The 21,752-nt window shown below is 43.4% G+C and overlaps 2 protein-coding genes across 2 annotated transcripts in view; both read right to left on the bottom strand.

The window, feature by feature from the left end:
* Positions 1–18,867, bottom strand: part of LOC116287844 (uncharacterized) — a 58,595-nt gene extending 39,728 nt beyond the window's left edge. Inside the window, exon 1 of the mRNA XM_089028347.1 lies at positions 18,701–18,867. The gene's annotated coding sequence lies outside the window, so the exon portion shown is untranslated. The remainder of the gene's footprint in view (positions 1–18,700) is intronic.
* LOC148911900 (uncharacterized) lies at positions 14,866–16,573 on the bottom strand. The gene has a single exon (XM_089028447.1). The coding sequence runs from the start codon at positions 16,503–16,505 to the stop codon at positions 15,048–15,050; it is 1,458 nt and encodes a 485-aa protein (XP_088884573.1). The 5' UTR covers positions 16,506–16,573; the 3' UTR covers positions 14,866–15,047.
* Positions 18,868–21,752: the final 2,885 nt, after the last annotated feature.

The raw sequence follows: 21,752 nt of genomic DNA, 5'->3' as shown, positions 1-21,752 counted from the left end.
TATCTATGAAATATTCTTAAATGCGTTGCCCTTGTCTCCGTAGTCTTGAAGCGTTTGCAGCACCACCAACAGGGAATACGGATGCCTTCCGCCTAGTTGCTAAGGGCACGACAGATGACGTCATAATCGTTGCTAACCATGGTCAGGTAACCATTCGCGTCATACTGCGAAATTATCTTGCGTTGGTCTGCGGAGAGTATGCCATTTCCTTTCGGCGTCTTTAATTCGATGCAAAGCCCTTCATACCTTAAATGCGCGTTCAGTATTAAGAGGTCGGGTTGACCCCTTTGATAACCCTTCTGCCAGCATTTTATGCGTTTGCTGTCAGAATCCTGCAATTCCCCTAAGCCGGGCGCTATGAGCATCTGTGGGTAGAAGCGGCGTATGTAGTCCACGACTTTCTTATGCAGGTCAAACTCATTTTCCATTTTGAAGACTAACTTGTTAGGACTATCCAACCGCCTTTCTATTTCATACTTACCTGTCTTTCTCAATGCGGGAAGAACGTCCTCGAGGACCCAATCCTGGAATGTCTCTGCCGTTGGCATCTTAGAGCTAAATATTAGTTGATACAACCCAGATTCGGTTACGTACAGGGAATTAGGCTGTGAATACGAGGGGAGGCGATTCACCTCCACTCTAAGTTCGCTAAGCTTTACCTTATACTTTTCACGAACATGCACCTTAATTGCATCTTTTGGGCGTTCGTAACCCAACGCCAGCGCCACTTCCTTTGCTTTGAAGTACAAAGTTTCGCCTTGCACTATGCATTGCAGTTTGGTTTCGTTGTTTTGAAATACGCGAAGCATTGTATATATAGCATATTTTTTATGGCCATCAATACGCAACGCTCTTTAGCTGATTCATTTCTACGCTCAGTTGCGCGTCAGACACGACGAAGACGTAGCAGTTTATTTTGTCACTGTCGCCCGCAGCGGCATTCTTTGTGCGCTTGATCTCCAATGTTATGCCATCCTGCGTATTTAATAGACGTAAATCCTGGCCATGTAGGTCTTCGTCGTTCGTCGTGCGCATGTCGATCCACAGCGCGTACTTATCATTAAAGAATTCCTCGGGGCTAATTTGGTCGCCAAACTTGCGCATTGCCTCTCTGTACACGTCTGCGGGCTTTATCCCCTGGGAGTAGACCTTGTTTGGAACGCCGTTTATGTTGACCCCTACGTTAGTAATGTTGGGGTTGTGAAAGTCTTCGGAGTCACGCTTGCCGGCCTCGTAGGGCTTAGCAAACACCAACATCAACCCCGTAAGACTTCTTCGTGGGAGGTTAATGCTTTGGTTGATAACCTCATCCGTCTTATCCAGGAAGCTAAACGTCTTATACATTACTACGTGGTCGTATAAGAATGCCTTTCCGGAGCTGTATTCCATGCCAGCGCTACGGGCCAGCTCTTCGCTGTACACGATCTCATACTGCAGCTCTAAGTTGGTAATAGAGTATGGGGTTGTTGTGGTAAGTGCAGTGCTTAGCCCACCAATGATGTTATTAGCATCTGCTAAGGTTACTTCAAACTGTAACTCGGATAACTGTCTTGGGTAATACACACCGTGATTCGTGATTACTTCAAAGTCCAGTGGTATGACATACTTGCTACCATAGGCGGTCTTTATTCACTTTGCGTCTGCCACTGCGGTTTCTCCGCTGCCGTCAGTAGGTTGCGTTTTCGTAGGTGTGCGGACCTTACGCAGAATGACACTACCAATTCCTTGTTCTATCCTTTGCGCGCGGTCAAAGGCCGTCAACCATAAGTCTTTGTACGTGGTATACAGATCGTACCTATTTAAGTCCAGCAAGGATTCCCCGGCGAACTTTACGCGCATCTTAGAAACGATGTTGCGACCCACGTTGTTAACGATAATCCTTTCATCTGTGGGGCTTGACTGCACCGCTAGGTCAAACCTCAAAGCCAAGGTGCCAGGAACTAAGACTAGGTTATCCGTTAGGCGGGGCACGCCTACGTACAAGGTTTCCCCTGGCTTAGCGCTGCTGGGGGTAAAGGTGACCCGGTGAAAGGTGCGTTCTGCTTTTAACCCACCTACTTGCTTAGGTAATAAGTTGGGGTTTAACTTTGAGCTTATCATATATAATGGAAGTAGAAGGAACGGATTTTGACCCCCTTACCGAAGAAGGTCAAGTAGACATTAACGACGAAGAATACGAGTCTTTACTTCCTGATGACAACGTTGACGGGCGGGGCCTTTTTGACAAGCTAAGACGCAAATATGGCAGCAGGGCCCGCGAGGCCTGGCGTTCCTTAGAGGATAAGTGGCAATCAAGGAACCCAGGGCGACCTATTCCAGAATATTTGGAATTGCAAAACTTGGATTCCACGTACCTAAGAACTAAAATGCTAAGGGGGCTTTTAGACGACGTAAGGGAGAAATTTCCAAATGTGGACTTGACCCGCCTTAATTTCCAAACCGGAGATAAGGGGCAAATTCAAATCCAGTATCAAGGAAGGGATAAGTGGTATAATCTCTACCAAAGGAGAGACTCCGACAGGCTCACCAGTAATCTCCCAAAAGAAATCAAAAACGCATTAGGAAGACCTAATTTGGTGGAAAGACTAAGAGAAAACGATGAAAACACCAGCGAAGACTTTGAAAAGTTCAAGACCCTAATGCAGCGGCAACAAAAAGGCATCGAAGCGATAAGGGAAGTCGAAGGACTAAAGGAAACAATGGAGGAAAGGGAGGCAGAATACATGCGACAAAACCGACTACTCCTCGATGCTCAAAAGAGAGAACTTAACGATAAAAACCAAAGAATAATAGAAATGAGAGAACAAACAGACAAAGCCCTACGCGATAGGGACCAAGCCCAAAAGGCCTTCGAACTTGCCCTGCAAGACCTAGACATAAGCAAGGAAGAAGCTAAGAACTTACGTACCACCATAACTGGCTCTTTAGAGGAACGGCGGCAGTTGGTTGCCGAAATTAACACTAAGGAAGAACAAATCCGGCAAAGAGATCAGGCTATTGAAGACCTGGAGGGACAAATAGAGCGGCAGCAGGAAATAATCAATGACCAAACTCGTCCCGAAGAGGAAAGGGAGGCAGCACAAAGGGAATTAGAAGCCCTTCAGGAAAGAGTCGCGGAATTACAGGCGCAAAAGGACAACCTGGAAAAAGAGCTGGGGCTTACCACCAAGGAAAAGGTAAAAAGAGCCCTTTTGAAGTATGGTCTTCCGCTGGCATTTGCGGTCGCTATTTCGAGCGTAGTAGGCGTGATCTTGTTCGCGCTTAAGGCTACAGGCGCGGGCGTAAAGAAATTAGGCAATGGGCTGACGGACTTAGGAAAAAAGATGGCAGCCGGTCTTCCTGGGCTGCTGGGTTCGGTTGTTTCCTTGGCACTTAGGGCCGGCGGAGAACTGCTAAAGTTTGTGGGGAATAACATTTGGATATTAGTCGTAGCTATTGGAGTGGTACTCCTGAAGAAGATGAAGGGTTAATCTTATCCTTGTATGTTACTGGTGGCTTATCGTCGTCGGGCGCCCGAGGCGTCCTCGACTGGGGATAAGTAAAGATAGTATTCGCGCCGCCTTGATAATGCGGAACTAGCGGTATGGCGGTCATGGTGCTAATGGTCTTATGATTCCAAGCTGCGTCAGTCGGGGGGTTTGCCTTTACTGTGGCGGCATTTATCCGAAGGTAGGCAACGCGGTTGGGGAGAACTTGTATCTTCGCATATTGGCAATTGACTATCATGTGAAAACTTACTGGTGTTAAGTCTTCTACAGTCGGTGGTGGGGGTTCCGACGAGAAATGAACTGGGTTCCTATTATTATCTTTCTTTCTGTAAGGTAGTAATGGATGGTCATTCTCATCGACCATCCTAAACCCGGCTTTACATGAATACGCCGTTGAAATACTAATAGTACACATGATTAATCCCAGGCCCCCAACCTTCACCCACAGCCCGGTGTCATACCAATGCTGTTCTAAGTAGTCCTTCTCCTCCAGGTAATGGAGAAACCAATCTTCCTTCGCGTGTGGGTTCATATATTTAAAGACTAATCACCGTAAGAGTGCTAATGGTAGCGTGATTGTAGGCTGTATCCCTTTGATTTTCTATGCTATTTACCGCAACCTTTCCCGTATCGTCTACTCTTATCTGCAGCTTTACCTTCCCATGGCAATCGGCCACCATGTGGAAAGTCCAAACAGATAGATTTTCTGCGCTGGTCGTGGTGGGCTCTACGGAGAAATGCGCAGGCTCCCTGTTGTTTGTCTTATTTCTCATAGGCTGCAGTACGCCATTCTCATCCAGGAACCTAAAGCCGACGTTGGCATGGCTGCTCGTACCAATGCAAATACTACAAAGGATCAATTTCTTTCCTGAGTAATTCAAATTCACGGACATGCCCGTGACATCAACCCAAGATGCCTGGGTGTATTTTTTCTCGCCTGTGTAAGTCGTATAAACACAATCTACTCCAGCTACGTAGGGGTTGTTCATCGCCATATATAATAACTCAGACCAACGCCTGCGGCGGCTAAGCCGGCTTTTAGTAAGTTATGGTCATATTCCTCGGTAACCTTCTTTATTGGTTTCTTTGGCGGCTTTTCTACATACACCTTTTTTAATGGTTTTTCTGCGTGTTCCTTTTTTGGCTTCTCTACGAAGTGAGGAATGCCCTTGGCCATGTCAGAGTTCACGTCATTCACCCCAAACTTCATATCCTTAGTAGCTCGCTGAAGTTTGTTGTTGTAACCCACGACGGAATTGGTGTTAATAACCAAATTACTTGGCATTAACCAACAGCCAGGCGACAAAGCGTAATCCAGTCGCACTTTAGACTGCTGCACCGCTAATTGATATCTTTGCGTCGACTTGGATATGTCATTTTCTATTATTGCGGACTCAAACAGGGTTAGGAATTCTTGTTGCGTTTCCTGTGAAGCGCCTTGGGAACCAACAATGGGGCTGCGGGTATTTACCTGCGCTCCCAGGATGCAGTACACGAATGCCTCTATGCTGCGGTTAATCCTAGCGAAATTTCTTAAACCTTTTCCTTTCATTAACACAAACGGATCCCAAGTGCCGGGGTAGTTCGTTTGAATTCTAGTAATTAATGAATTATTGCCCTTATCACCACCCATATCACCGAACTCTAACTTATCACTTGGGTATTCCTGATGCCCGTAGTCGGCTGGCTTCTCACCATTGGCACCCCAAACGTAAATTATACCCAGCCCATGCGTCTTACCCTCCTTATAACGAAAATCTTTTTGCTGTGGTTTGAACTCATTAATTAACCTTTCCAGGGCTGCGACGTCATAGCGATTATTCATTGGATCAAATGCCTTATCTCCCGGTAGGGGTACGTTAATCTCCTTCAACAACCTCCTTACCGTAAAGGCAACGTGAAACCGCATAAATGAAATGTGAAACATGTCCGCGGCAACACCACAACCTTTAGTGGCAGCCCAAATAACAAAGTTTAACTGCTGCGGCCAATACCGCATGTTGGGTCCTGCTAACCATTCCCTGGCCTCTTTACCTGACGTATGCTTCAACATCGTATTCTTATAGATATTTCTTACTACTATGTTAAATGATTGTTTACCCACTGAAATCTTCAGGTGCGTTACCAATTTTTCGAAGTTGTTTACACCACCTTCAGCGTCGTAAAATGGATAATCTTCCTTGGTCATTAATAGATTCCTTGGAAAATTAGGCGGAGCTTGGGCTTGGATACCGGCTTTGGCTTTAAGTCCTCATTGCTGTACATCCTGGAGCCTTGGTAATAAATCCCATCGGGTCTCCTTTCGAACTTACTAGGGTCTGCATGCGGAAACATCTTCCTAAAGGCCCTCCAGTTGTCGTGATGTGGCTGCTCCTCAATATCATTCCCAAAAGCGTCGTACATTAGTATATATAATGGATGTTATACCATCAGCACCTCAGTTGTACCCAGATGTTCCCTATACTACACCTAACGAACTAAACGCGGAGAATTTCAGACTTAACAAAGCAAATTTAATCCTGGCTTACTTGGAAGGGCAGACAAAACACTATGAAAAAGTCCGAAAAAAGTACGTCAGAGCCCGGAGTACGCTACATAAGATTGCGATAACTTCAGGATCCATATCTGTTGTGTTAACGGGCTCTGTCGTTGCTACTTCGCTTACCGGGCAGGGAATAATTGTTGGAGTTCCTTTGGCCGGCGTTGGGGCAGCTTGTGGTATTATTTCTGCTGTTGCTACGGGTATTATGAAACAGTTGTCAAGCAAAATATCCAAGCATGACACTACAATAGCTCTGTCAAGTGCTAAAGTAAATACAATTACCGATCTTGTCTCAAAGGCTTTGCGTGACAGAAAGATAGACGACGTAGAATTCTCGCTTATTCTGACCGAAGAAGACAAATACGAGAAATTAAAGTCGGACATAAGGAATAAAAAAACAGTCGTAAAAGATCTTTCCGAGGAATCTCGCAAAAAGATCTACCAAAAAGCGAAAGAAGAGCTTCAAAGAAAGCTTGCTCAGTAAACATCTGCTTCGAAAAGAGCGTGACGGGATTCTATTTACATATCGAACGTCAGTCTAGAAATTATGCAAATTAAATATAATAATTTTCACATACATCAGCGTCCAGATGTGTCTGGCGTTCGCTCGTGATCGTGGACTTTGGAGCTGGGGAGGCCTAAAGTCCCGAGTTCGAGCCTCGCTGTAGACGCATTTGGACCGGTTGCTGTGAGTGAAAAAAAAGCCTCCCCCACTCACAGCAACCGTGGGGGGAGGGGTAGAAAGTGCGATTCACGATTGGAAAAGTCAGGGGGTGTCTCGGGACGCTGTCCGGAGTTCACCCTCTGGTGGGTCGTAAGAAAGATATATGTGTATGTACTAGAGGGCCTCTGGCGCGGGATGAAATAAGCCCCGTAAGCCCAAAATGCAAAAAACCCCACTGGGGATAGCTTGGTGTTCTGCGCGATGCATTCCCCAGTGGGGTTTCTGGCAAAATAAACGCCAGTTTTGCATTTTTATTTTCTCGGAATCCATCCTAACAGGGGGTGGTTGGGGTCTATTTTGTAAAATATTTCGTAAATTACGTCAGGGTAATAAGGAATATCCTTATTCAGCCGACAAAACATCCACTCGGCTTTTGTCGTATCAGAAACCTCAGGAATAGACTTACCGGTAATTTCAGACAAAAGATAGGGAATAGCTTTGTAATATTTCCCTAGCTTTAATTTTTTCAACGTTTTCCGTAGACTTTGCGGGGTTGGCTCTTCTAAATGGTCTATGATTTTCTTCCTTACTTCGTTGTTTAAATATACCGGATGTAAACCTTGGATATGACTCATCCAGTCCCTGAAGTATTTTATTCTCTTATATGGCGTTTTCTTACGACCTCCATTGGCGTAATACTGCTCTCTGGTAGCATTTGGTACGGCATTACGAATATTCTTACCACATTCGTAACACTGCGCTGACGTGTCGTCTTCTATTTGCATTTTCTTACCACAACACCAGAAACCCTTGGACTTAGGTATGTTAACTTTGGATCTTAGGCAAATTATACAGAAGTCATTGGTGAACTTTTACATTCATGCATATATAAGACAATTATCTTAACATTCGCGCAACATATAACAGAACACGGGTAATTCCCGCGGGGGACGCTAGTGCGTAAACACGGGTAACCCGGGCAATTCCGAATGGTGATCGCGAGTCCCCCTTACTGCTGCTCACGTGTTCTAATTCTACCTTTGGCTTTGCTGCCTTCCATTGTAAGTAAAGGCTACCTGCTGCTATGATGACTCCCAACGCGCCAATGACGTATCCCGGATTAATAAAGGATTCCTCTTCTTTCTCTTCCACCTTTTCCTCTTTCTTTGCTTTGTTCTTTTTATTCATCTCCGCGAGCTTCTTTCCGGCAGCGACTCTGCCTGGAGATTTAGCCTTGGTAATCTTTTGCTCGGGTTCCTCCACCTTTGATTCAGCTTCACTCATTTATACTAAGGACTTGAAGGACTTGATAAGTAACTTAATAGGACCTGAGCAAGTACTTAAGGACGACTTGACTAAGTACTTGAGGCGACCTGGGTAATTCCTGAGGACGACTTGACTAAGTACTTGAGGCGACTTGATCAGGTACCTCAGCAAGTGCTGCCTGGAAGACCTTTTCGACTTCTCTGTCCTTCTTGAAGTCCTTCCAAGACGTCGTAAGTTCCTTCAAGTCGACGTGCTGAGCTATGCGAAGTGCCGCATAGGCGACTGCCATTAACTTACCGCACTTCAAAGACAACCACCCACAGGTTATCTTAAGTTCTTGGGCGATGACATAGTCCTCGCTTATGTCCTTCCGCAGTTGCTCCACGTCGTCTATGGGCAGTGCAAGTCCAAGCAATTTAGTCGCAAGTCGGATAGCGGAGTCTGCTACGGCGTCCGTGGTCTTACTTGCAAGGGCGGCCTCGTACCTCTTATGGAACTTCTTAACCTCCTCTTCCGACAACTTATTAACCTGCTCATGGGTAAGTTCCTTGCCTATCATTTCTTTGCACTTCCCAGAAGGCACCAGGATGTTAAGTTGTTCCTTAAGGTTACTTTCATCTAACTGTGTGGGGACTTCATCTATCAGCTGCTCAATCTCCATATATATCTACGCTCGAAGCTCGCGCAGCGAGATTTGGACATCATACGGAAACCTCAAAGAGAAGATCATTTTGGAATGTTGGTGCGTTTTTAAATGCCGCATGTATTCGTGTAACTGTTCCTTGGATATCTCACCGCCGTAGTCGCTTAAGATGGTTTCCAGATCAGACTTGCTCGGAGTATAAAATACGACAAGTGAACCTATGTTTTCCCTGAAGGGCTTAGAGACACTGGTAAGCTGCTGCGAGAGCAACCAAACGCTAATATTGTCATGCCTGCCGCTAAAGGCGAGTTTAACGAGCTCCGACGTGCGTCTTTTTACGTCGTCCCCGCAGGCAATGTCATCCAGTATAAGGAGGGTTTGCGTATCTTTAGGGAATTGTTTGTGCCAAAACTTCAAATGTCCAGATAACTCATTGGGGTCTAAGATATCTACGAAGAAGTCGTCATCTTTAGCGCCTACGCCCGTCCAGGTGCGGTTATTCACGTAGGTGGGGCATAATAGCACGATATAGTCGAAACGGTATCTAAAGGGTCCTAATAGCTGCTCTACCACGAATTGGGTCTTTCCGCAGCCGGTGGGTCCTACTATCAGAGCGTTACAAGGAATATGGTTCGGATCCATTGTATATATGGAGCCAGTGGAAGCAGTCAAAGCAATGGTTAACGTCGTTAAAGAAAAGTCAGACCTGGAGAGGACGGTCGAAATGCAAAGGGAGGAGATAGGCCGGTTGAACGAACGTGTAAAGGAGCTTTATGAGGAAATGTGTGGTCTAAAGCGCGCAGAACGGTTTGGTGCGCTGGTAACGATGGCAATGTGGGCTAAGGAGTCCGTCGTGGACTTCATGTGCTACCCAATCTAATGTTAAGATATGGTTGTCATTTTGTTAAGGAAGGTCGGAAACTCCTCCAAAAGATGACTCAGAATGTTAAATGGAGGTTAAAATATTGTTAAGTATATATGGACTGCTTGAAATGTAAGAAGGTATTTAGTACCAAACAAAGACTGCAATACCATGTTTGGCATGAAGTTTGCACAAAGGAGCCAATCAGTAAGGCCTGCAATGACTGTAACAGGGAGTTCAGTATCTTACAGAAACTACAGCAGCATGTTAAGAAGGGCGTTTGCCGTAGGACAACAGAATGTAGTTACTGTGCTAAGGTTCTTAGTAGCCGCCAACGTCTTCAGACACATAAGAAAAGACATGAAAGGACATACCGATACCTTTCAGAGAAGTACGATCTGGAAGGAGTGGATTGTTACCAATGCGGCGATCTGATGAGTCGTTGTGAGCATAGAGATGATTACCTAAGGAATCGAATAGACTACTTTAGGAAGATAAGTAGGACATTACTCCACTTTGATACCTTAGAAGGTGTCCCATGGACTAACAGGAAACATTGGAGGCAGCAGTGTGCGACCTGTGGATGCGTAAGAGAGGAGGCACACATATTCAACTGTCTCTTAACGAGAATTTAACCACACCTTAACATTCTGAGGTGGTTTCTGAGATAGTTTCCGACCTTCCTTAACAAGAATTTAACCACATCTTAACATTCTGAGGGGGTTTCTGACAAGTATATATGATAGCCTACGCAGCAGCATTTCTTGGAGGATTCCTAATCGCCTTTTCAATATATGGACTGTATTACATGTGAACCCCCTGCAGAATGCATCGTTAAAAAAGAGTCGCGGAGCACTGCCGACGACCCTACTTTAAATGCGCCTAACTACATAGAGGCGAAGGAAGGACGCACTTTGCGACGTCAAACGCCCAGCGACCATCCTTCTTCCCATACGACCTCAGATGCGTAAACTCCTGCCCCTCTATCATGTATCGGACGCGATCCGGCGCCCACAGGCTGTACGTAACACCCTCATGCGCCAATAACAACCGTAGCCTGTCAATGTCTTCAAAGGCTACATAATTTTTTATTTCATACGTAACGCCCTCCTTTAAGTCTCTCCAGTGTATCTGCCTTACAGCCTCAAACTCCATATATTCTATGAAACATTTTAAGATGCGTCTTTAAAGTGTCCGCGTTCTTAAAGCGCTTACAGCACCACCTACATGGTAAACGCATTCCTTGTGCATACTCCGTGATGGCTCTGCAGATGTCGTCGTAATCGTTGCTGATCATTACTTTATAACCATTTCTTTCGTATTCGTGCAACAGGCGACGTTGGTCCTCAGATAATACCCCTTTGCCTTTAGGGGTCTTCAGCTCCAAGCAGAACCACGGTATCGCACGTGTGCGTTCAAGATAAGGAGGTCGGGTTGACGGCGTTGATATCCTTTCTGCCAGCACTTTATACGTTGGCCGTCCGAATCCTGCAGTTCACCTAGACCAGGGGTCACGAGCATTTGGGGGTAAAACCTGCGGATGTAGTCCACTACCTTTTTATGCAGGTCGAATTCATTTTCGATCTTAAATACCAACTTGTTAGGACTGTTAAAACGCCGCTCTGTTTCATACTTACCCGCTTTACGTAATGCTGGCAAGACCTCCTCGAATACCCAATCTTGGAACTCTACGGCCTTGGGTAGTTTGGAGCTAAATATCAGCTGATACAGACCAGGCTGAGAAATGAACACGGAATGTGGCTGTATAGTAAGGGAGCGGTGATTTGAAGCCCCTTGTAAATCAGCCCATCTTTCCTGGTATTTCTCTGAAACGTGTGCTCTAATAGCGTCCCTGGAACGTTCATAACCTAACGCAGCAGCCACTGCCTTCGCCTTAAAGTACAATTTGTCGCCTTGCACAATGCATTGCAGTTCGGTGTCGTTGTTTTCGAAGACGCGTAACATGGTATATATACCATATTTTCTTCGAAAATATTCTAGAATGACTGAGGCAACGAAGTCATTAATATGCAACGCTTTTCAATTGACTCATTTCTATGCTCAGTTGCGCGTCAGACACGACAAAGACGTAGCAGTTTATCTTATCGCCGTCGCTCGCGGAGGCATTCTTTGTGCGTTTGATTTCCAAAGTAATGCCGTCTTGGGTGTTGACCAGCCTCAGGCCCTGACCGTGCATGCGTTCGTCGTTGGTGGTGCGCATATCGATCCATAACGCATATTTATCCTTAAAGAATTCCTCAGGGCTAATTTGGTCGCCAAACTTACGCATTGCCTCCCTGTACACGTCTGCAGGCTTTATTCCCTGTGAGTAGACCTTGTTTGGAACGCCGTTGACATTTATCCCTACGTTAGTAATGTTGGGGTTATGGAAGGCTTCGGAGTCGCGCTTGCCGGCCTCATAGGGCTTGGCAAACACCAACATTAACCCCGTGAGACTTCTTCGGGGGAGGTTAATGCTTTGGTTGATAACCTCGTCCGTCTTGTCCAAGAAGCTAAACGTCTTATACATCACCACGTGGTCGTAAAGGAATGCCTTACCGGAGCTGTATTCCATGCCAGCGCTACAGGCCAGCTCTTCGCTGTATACCGTCTCGTACTGCAGTTCTAAGTTGGTGATAGAATAAGGGTGAACGGCTCCACTAATTGCGGTAGACATCTCTCCAAGGATGTTGGTCGTATCGGCCAAGGTTACTTCGAACTGTAACTCACTTAGCTGCCTTGGGTAATACACGCCATGACTCGTAATCACTTCGAAGTCCAACGGGATGATATACTTGCTACCATAGGCCGTCTTTATTCGCTTCGCATCTGCTACTGCGGTTTCTCCGCTGGAGTCCGTGGGCTGCGCCTTAACAGGCGTGCGGACTTTACGCAGGATGAGACTACCAATTTCTTGTTCTATCCTTTGCGCGCGGTCGAAGGCTGTTAACCATAGGTCCTTATAGGTGGTATACAGATCGTACCTATTTAAGTCCAAAAGGGATTCCTCGGCAAACTTAATTCTCATCTTAGAGACAAGGTTGCGGCCCACGTTATTGACGCAACACCTTTCATCCACAGTGCTGGGCTGCACCGCTAGGTCAAACCTTTACGCCAAGGTGCCAGGAACTAAGACTAGGTTATCCGTTAGACGGGGTACGCCTACATACAGCGTCTCCCCTGGTTTTGCGCTGGATGGCGTGAATGTGACGCGGTGAAAGGTGCGTTCTGCCTTTAGTCCGCCAACCTGCTTAGGTAATACGTTGGGGTTTAACTTTGAGCTTATCATATATAATGGACGTAGACGAAACTACTGACTTTGACCCCACCACTGAGGAAGGTAAAGAAGACATTAACGACGGCGACGAAGAACCGCTGCTTCCCACCCAACAACCTGACGATTCCCTAAGGAATAGAATTGTAAAGGCCCTAAGACATCCCAAAGCACGCGAGTACGTACTTACGCGCGAGCACATAGAGCTAGAGGACTTAGGTACCGTAAACTCGGCCATGCAGCGGCTAAAAGATACGTATTCCAACTTTGACTCAGACGAAGTAAGGCTTACCGAGCGTGGCGGCAGAGTCCTCATAAGCGTCCAAGACCTGAAATTTCCTGACAAAAACCGCTGGACGAAACCGCAACCCCTTTTTGATGAAGATGGTGAAGTTAGGGGTGACGTCTCAAGATTAAAAGGCTTCCAGCGTGCCACTAGAAGCCTATTAGACCGGCTGGAGGCGTTAAACGAAAAGGCTGCGTTAGAAAGGCGCGCTGAGGGGCTACAAGAAACGTTGGAAGAAAGGGAAGCAGAATACATGAGACAAAACCGACTACTCCTTGATGCTCAAAAGAGAGAACTTGACGACAAGAATCAGTTAATAGTACAGGTGAGAGAACAAAGAGACAATGCCCTACGCGATAGAGACCAGGCCCAAAAGGCCTTTGAGCTTGCCCTACGAGACCTGGACATGAGAAAGGAAGAAGCTAAAAACTTGCATATCACCATAGCCGGCTCTTTGGAGGAACGGCGGCAGTTGGTTGCCGAAATCAACACTAAAGAAGAGCAAATCCGGCAAATGAGTCAGGCTATTGAAGACCTGGAGGGGCAAATAGAGCGGCAGCGAGAAGTAGTTGCGGACCAGACTCGTCCCGAAGAGGAAAGGGAGGCAGCCCAAAGGGAAGTAGAAACCCTCGAGGTACGCCTTGCGGAATTACAGGCACAAAAGGAAAACCTGGAAAAGGAGTTGGGGCTTACCACCAAGGAAAAGGTAAAAAGAGCTCTGGTGAAGTATGGTATTCCGCTGGCGTTTGCGGTCGCTATTTCAAGCGTAGTAGGAGTTATCCTATCCGCGCTTAAGGCTACGGGCGCAGGCGTGAAAAAACTGGGTTCTGGTTTGACGGACTTGGGAAAAAAGATGGCAGCCGGCTTGCCTGGGCTGCTTGGTAGCGTTCTTGGCCTGGCACTTAGGGCCGGCGGTGAACTGTTGAAGTTCGTGGGGAATAACATTTGGATCTTGGTTGTCGCTATTGGAGTGGTACTCCTGAAGAAGATGAAGGCTTAATCTTGTCCTTGTGTATTACTGGTGGCTTATCGTCGTCAGGCATCCGAGGCGTCCTCGACTGGGGAAAAGTAAAGATAGTATTCGCACCGCCTTGATAATTCGGAACTAGCGGCAGCACACTCATGGTGCTAATGGGCTTGTGATTCCAAGTAGCATCCGTCGAATGGTTAACAGTCGGGGCGGCATTTATTCGTATGCGGCCGTTACCATCGCTGGGGCGAACTTGAAGCTTCGCATATTGGCAATTAGCTATCATATGGAAAGTTACCGGTGTTATGTCTTCCCCTTGCGGAGGAACAGGCTCCGACGAAAAATGAGTTGGATGCCTGGTATTACTTTTTACCCTGTATGGCGGTAATGGGTGGTTATTCTCATCAACGATCCTAAAACCGGCATTGCATGAGTACCCCGCCGAAATACAAATAGTGCACATGATTAATCCCAAGCCTCCAACCTCCACCCACAATCCGGTGCTTGCCACTTGTCGCCCACGTACTCCTTTTCCTCCAGGTAATGGAGAAACCAATCTTCCTTCGCGTGTGGGTTCATATATTTCAGCAAATAAATTTGCTTCTAAAGGCTAAGCACCGTAAGAGTGCTAATGGTAGCGTGATTATAAGGTCGATCTCTTTGGTCATGTATGCTATTTATCGTTACTACACCCGTGTCGTCTACTCTCATTTGCAGCTTTACCTTCCCATGGCAATCAGCAACCACGTGGAAAGTCCAAACCGAGATGTTTTCGGCGCTGCCGGGGTTGGGCTCTACGGAGAAATGCGTAGGCTCCCTGTTGTTTGTCTTCACACGCATAGGCTGCAGTATGCCATTCTCATCCAGGAACCTAAAGCCCACGTTGGCGTGACTACTCGTGCCAATGCAAATGCTGCATATTATCAGCTTCTTTCCTGAGTAGTTCAGGTTTATAGACATCCCAGTGACATCAACCCAAGATGCCTGGGTGTATTTGTTCTCGCCTGTGTAAGTCGTATAGACACAATCTACTCCAGCTACGTAGGGGTTGTTCATCGCCATATATAATAACTCAGACCAACGCCTGCGGTGGCTAAGCCGGCCTTTAGTAAGTTATGGTCATATTCCTCAGGTATCGCAGGCATAACCTTCTTTGATGGTTTCTTAACTACGGGTAGCTTCGTTTCGTGTGACTTTTTTGGCTTCTCTACGAAGTGAGGAATGCCCTTGGTAGTATCAGAGTTCACGTCATTCACCCCAAACTTCATATCCTTAGTAGCTCGTTGAAGTTTGTTGTTGTATCCTACTACGGAGCCAGTATTTATAGATAAATTACTGGGCATTAGCCAACAGCCCGGGGCTACTGCATAGTCCAACCTTGCCTTAGAATTTTGTATGGCCAGTTGGTAACGCTGTACGCCCTTGCTAATGTCGCCCTCCAAGATCGAACTTTCGAATAAAATCAGGGCTTCGGCTCGCGTCTCTTCTGCGGCACCAGTATTTCCAATTATGCTAGATCGGGTGTTTACCTGAGCTCCAAGGATAGAATACACGTAAGCTTCTATGCTGCGATTCAGCCTAGCAAGGCCGGCTCTAGTTAGTCCTTTACCTTCTGGGGGTATGAAATTAAGATATTGCTTCGTTTGCTCGTCGTTGGTAATCTTAATAATCAGTGGATTGGCCCCTGCATACTTACCACCCTCGTCTTTGAACAGAGGTCCGTCTCTGACTTCCTTAGTGGTCTTAGCATTTGGTTCAAAGAAGGTGCTACTGTCGTGAGTTTCTTTATGATATCCCGTGTTCCACTGTAGCCGCAATGCATGAACTTCCTTATCACTTAGCTCGTGTCCACCAATACCCCAATACGCCCAAACATGACCCAGGCCATTGTTAGCGCCCGCAGTACATCTAAAGTCTTTTCCCACAGCGCCGAACTCCTTACAAAGCCTGTCATAGGCTGGAACGTCGTATTTGTTATCTCTAGGATAAAACGCAGCATCTCCCGGCAATGCAATAACACCCATCTCATGCAGTATTCTTCTAACCGTGAAGTGAAAATGAAACATGAATATCGAATTCTTCATCAAGTTCGCACTTACGCCGCAGCCGCTAGTGGCACACCAAACCGCAAAGTTCAGTTGCTGCGGCCAGTATCGCATGTTGGGACCACTTAACCATTCGTGAGATTCTTTTGCACTGGTATGAACAATGGGCACATTTTTGAAGATATCTCGCACCTTTAACGGAAAGGAATGGTTGTTAGAAACCCGCATGTTCAACGTCAAGTTCAAACTTGGGTGTTTATTAAATGGAACCGCGGGTATCGGATAGGCGCTAATACCAAGCAATAATTCCCTTGACCAACCGGGTTTAGGTTCGACATGTACGGGCTTATGTTCGACATGTACGGGCTTATGTTCGATATAACCAGGCGGTAAGATCTTAGGATGCTTCAGCTGATCGTCTATCTGATCGACCAGCGTAGGTTTCAAATCCTCATTGCTGTACATTCTTTCGCCGTTGAAGTAAATCCCATCGGGTCTTCTTTCGAACTTACTAGGGTCTGCATGCGGAAACATCTTCCTAAAGGCCCTCCAATTCCAGTAATCCCGGTTGTCATGATGTGGCTGCTCCTCGATATCATTCCCAAAAGCGTCGTACATTAGTATATATAATGGATGTTATACCATCAGTACCTCAGTTGTACCCAGATGTTCCCTATACTACACCTAACGAACTAAACGCAGAGAATTTCAGACTTAACAAAGCAAATTTAATCCTGGCTTACTTGGAAGGGCAGACAAAACACTATGAAAAAGTTAGGAAGAAATACGTTAGAGCCCGGAGTACGCTATATAAGATTTCGATAACTTCAGGATCCATATCTGTTGTGTTAACGGGCTCCGGCGTTGCTACTTCGCTTACTGGACCGGGAATAATTGTTGGAGTTCCTTTGGCCGGCGTTGGGGCAGCCTGTGGTATTATATCGGCTGTTGCTACGGGCATTATGAAACAGTTGTCAAGCAAAATATCCAAGCATGACACGACAATAGCTCTGTCAAGGGCTAAAGTAAATACGATCACTGACCTTGTCTCAAAGGCTTTGCGTGACCGTAAAATAGACGATGTAGAATTCTCGCTTATCTTAGCCGAAGAGGAAAAGTACGAGAAATTAAAGACGGACATAAGGAATAATAAAACAGTCGTAAAAGATCTTTCCGAGGAATCTCGCAAAAAGATCTACCAGGAGGCAAAAGAAGAGCTTCAAAGAAAGCTTGCTCAGTAAACATCTGCTTTGAAAAGAGCGAAACAGGATTCTATTTGCATATTGAACGCCGGCTGTCTGGTTCATATGCAAATTAATTCCTTACATTCCATTTCCCCCTGTGTACTTTTCAAATTTAAAAGTGAAAGCGCTGGTTGCTAAGAGGAAGAGGAATGTTGGCGTTGCTATGTGACGTCATCGCCTGGGAATCCATCCCAAGAGGGGGTGGTTGGGGTCGATTTCGTGAAATATTTCGTAGATTACGTCAGGGTAATAAGGAATATCCTTATCCAGCCGACAAAACATCCACTCGGCTTTTGTCATATCAGAAACCTCGGGAATAGACTTACCGGTAATTTCAGACAAAAGATAAGGAATAGCTTTGTAATATTTCCCTAGCTTTAATTTTTTCAGCGTTTTCCGTAGACTTTGTGGGGTTGGCTCTTCTAAATGGTCTATGATTTTCTTCTTTACTTCGTTGTCTAAATATACCGGATGTAAACCTTGGATATGACTCATCCAGTCTCTAAAGTATTTTATTCTCTTATAAGGTGTTTTCTTACGACCTCCATTGGCGTAATATTGCTCTTTGGTAGCATTTGGTACGGCATTACGAATGTTCTTACCACACTCGTAACACTGTGCTGACGTGTCATCTTCTATTTGCATTTTCTTACCACAACAAATATACTTATTTGGCTTAGTAGGTACAAACTTGGGTTTCAAGCACTTTACACAGAAATCATAAGCAAACTCTTTACATTCGTGATATGTGATTCGCTATAAGAATTAAATCTATAAAATTTTTGTCCGTTTTCTATGGACAGTAAATATTTTCGAACTAAAATATGCAGATCATATGGCCTCAGAATAACTTTTTTATGACAACTTTGCTCTAAAATAAGACTTGTTTCAATGATTTTGATATGATCCGATCATCACTTTTAGCTAACATATATATTCTTTGATATTTTTATGTTTGAAAATTTAAGCTTAGAATTCAAGTAAGCTCCTTTTTGCATTATTAAAAATCGGTGATGCACAAAATGCAAGAACGAAGCTCAAAAATGTTCATACTTTTAAGAAATATTTCTGAGCTTTGAGATTAATGAAAATCGCAAAATACCTATAACACGAAGTCCAATAATGAAGAATGAGAAATTGAGAATGCTAATAACGTAATAATGAAAAAAATGTTTAAAAAACTTTTATTTCCGCATTGAATAGATCTATTAAAAACGTCATGAAATTTATGAACGTTAAGTTGATATTTTATATATTGAAATTACTAACGTAATTATCTTACTGACTAATAATAAATGCCATAAAATTTCTACCAGTAGCGTTCTGATATTATCTTTAGTATAACTAGAGTAAAAGGTATCTTCGGACATATTATCTAAATTGTTTGGATTGACGAATGGAATGAATAAATCTTACCTCTGGCGAGGATACGATATCACATGAGATACTTTTCTTGAAACTTGAAAGTAAACGGCAACATGATAGATAGGACTTCACTTGGACTGTTTGAGAAAGCATTGGGATTTTTTTTAGACTACGTCAGTCTTATACAATTCATGGTTCACGTCAGTTGCATTAAAAGACGAACTTGATTAGTAAAGACCAAATCAAGCAAGACTTTATATATTCCAGTAACCAATGAAAAGGTTTAGTTTCTGTAAATATCTTTTAAAGCATGCTTTTCTATATATATATATATATATATATATATATATATATATATATATATATATATATATGTATATATATACACTCGATTTCAAAAACGTTGTAGTATACATTTATACATTTATACAAATATCTAATGAGATGCATAATACAAAATAACCATTTCCAACGCTTAAAACCAACTGATTTATAATCTGTACGGTCTAAAGGACAAGAATAAGATATTTTGACGTTCATTGAATAAAACAAACAATAAACATAGCGATTTTTCTGTTTTGCATATCATTAAATATACTGAATAAATTAGATATATGTATAAATGTATACTACAACGTTTCTGCAATCGAGTGTATATATATATGTATATATATATACAGCCATTTGCAAAAATTATGGCCGCTTCCAATATATATACAAGTATATCAAAAGTATATATACTATATGTGTATATATATATCGTAGAATGAATTTCATAGAATGTCGTAGAATGAATTTCAAGGAAATAATAAAGAGAGCTTTAGCGTAACACCGCAGACCCTCAAACACTACAGGCTAGGAAATCTCTTAGCTGCAAAATTGTCTTCTTAACAAACGCGTTATCGAATTGAATTAAAATATTGATAGACAAGTAATGTTGATTAGAAATTGCCTTATTGCTCTTGCAATAGAACAATTTGGCTGTCTACCTTACCATCCATCAAAATAGAGTGCACGTACTAAAACCGTGAACATTAAATAGTACTAATTAGTACTATTTAATACAGAATCCTTTGTTTTCTATTGTTTAATTATCTTTATTTAGTGCTAAAAAAGAGTATTTGTTTCACGGATTTAGTGTGAGCACTCTATCTTAGAATTATATACAATTTTTTTTTGAATTCACGCCCAAGGTGTTTTATATAATTAATTTACAAACATTTATGAAAATGTACAAAAGTACTAACTAACGATATACTATGTCACATATAGCTATGTCACGAACTAAATAAATTCATATTATAATGAACATGTAAAGAAACAAATGATGAAACCGTAGAATGATAATATGCAATTATTAGACGAGGTTGAGTAAAATATCGTGAACTTTTAGTGGCGAGCAAGCAATAAGGCAAATAATTAATGCGAGACACTATCAAATTACGGTATTTCGTGATAAACGAGTTAATAAATAATTAAATAATCAAATAATCGTTCTAATAGTTTAGGCATTTTGGGTTTTTTTTTGGAATTTTGTACACAACTCACCACCACCTCCAGGGGCTAGTTTTGTTCTTTGAAGATTCTTCGACAAAGTTTTCCAAGGCCGACAGTTTTCGGGCTTTAAATCTCTTTTACTTTGAAAAAAAACGAAAGATAACTACAGATGATCCAATACAATATCAAGTTTAGTGAAATTTACCTCGGATGTCTTTCACTGAAATCGAAAATCTGGAGATTTAGGACAAATCAAGACCAAAAAACAGACTTTAAAACTGGTTAAGGTGAGCAAAAAATATGCTTACTTAATTTTACAGTTTTCCAAAAACAAAGCTTACATTCATTTAAACTTGACAAAAACAACTGAGACAAAATAGAAAATAATGCAAAAGGCAATGCAAAATACAAAATGACGAATTTCTTTTTCAGTAAATTGGCGTTTGTAAATGTTTTTGAATATTTTTTAGCTTTTTAAAGTGAAAGTCTAGGTCTTTGTACAATAACATCTCTCAACAACACAAATCAGTTAAGCTCATTTTTATAATCATACTTGCTCGAACAGCTTAATAAACAGTTGAATATTTGGTGTAAATTTATATTTCATTCAATAATTAGATAAATTATCTGTAGAAAGATATAAAATTATTGAATGAAAGTCTTCTTTGTTTTACCGATGAGACCCCGCAATAGAAGGCGAACAAAGCTGCATTTTTCTTGAATGAAAAACATACGGTAGTTGGTTAAAAACAACCGAATTGTTATAAAGATTTACAACGCTAAATAGAGAACGAATATTTGTTGTCGTAATATGCTCTCCGTGTTATATTTCCTCCAGCATTAAAATGAATTAAGCTTATCGATAGAAATATAAAAAGTTTTGAGAGAAAGTCGTTGATTTGTCGATTCGTCGAGAAAAATGCTTGTCAAAAAATAATAATATGCGATTGTTTGCTAAAAAACACACACCTGAATTCTTGAAGAACATTTCTTGATCCATCTTTGACTACATGAAAGTATTTTTCTTTATTGTTTTTGGTCTAGAACTCTAGCCTAAAGCGATTTTCTGTGCATTTGAGAGCCGCATTTGTGAGTAGTTTTGCTTTGACATCAAGCGGGATTCCTGTGTTGTGTACACGGACGGACGGACGGACGGACGGACGGACAGACGGACGGACGGACAGACGGACGGAAGTGACGTCAGCCAAGCCATGAAAAATCAACTCGATGGTTTACCATATTTTGTTAAGTATGGTGCTCCGCGGGCCTTTGCGAGCCTAGCCAGTCCTGTCCAGGCGCCATCTTGCTCATGAGGGATTAAGGCTGATGAGCAACAGATCCACGAAAAAGTCTACAGAATTTCCGAAGCTCTCTGCGAAATTGCCCATTTCTAAACGAGAATAAAACAGGGTTGATGCAAGGATTGATACCCAAAAAACTTAAGCCGAACGTTTTCCAAAATATGTAAAGAGTTATATTGGATATCTGTTCCTGGAAACCGTTAACGGTTGCGATCACAACCAATGGAAGAATAAAAAAAACACATTAGTGAACATGATGAGTGAAATCCTGCGAGCTAAACGGTTTTCCCTTTGCAAATGTAGGG

Source organism: Actinia tenebrosa, unplaced genomic scaffold (assembly GCF_029948245.1).
Source record: "Actinia tenebrosa isolate PJP-AT-01 unplaced genomic scaffold, QUT_ActTen_1.0 PGA_scaffold12__29_contigs__length_12842862, whole genome shotgun sequence".
Taxonomy (NCBI): domain Eukaryota; kingdom Metazoa; phylum Cnidaria; class Anthozoa; order Actiniaria; family Actiniidae; genus Actinia; species Actinia tenebrosa.
The sequence above is the reverse complement of the archived record's forward strand: the minus strand, read 5'-3'. Positions and strand labels throughout refer to the sequence as shown.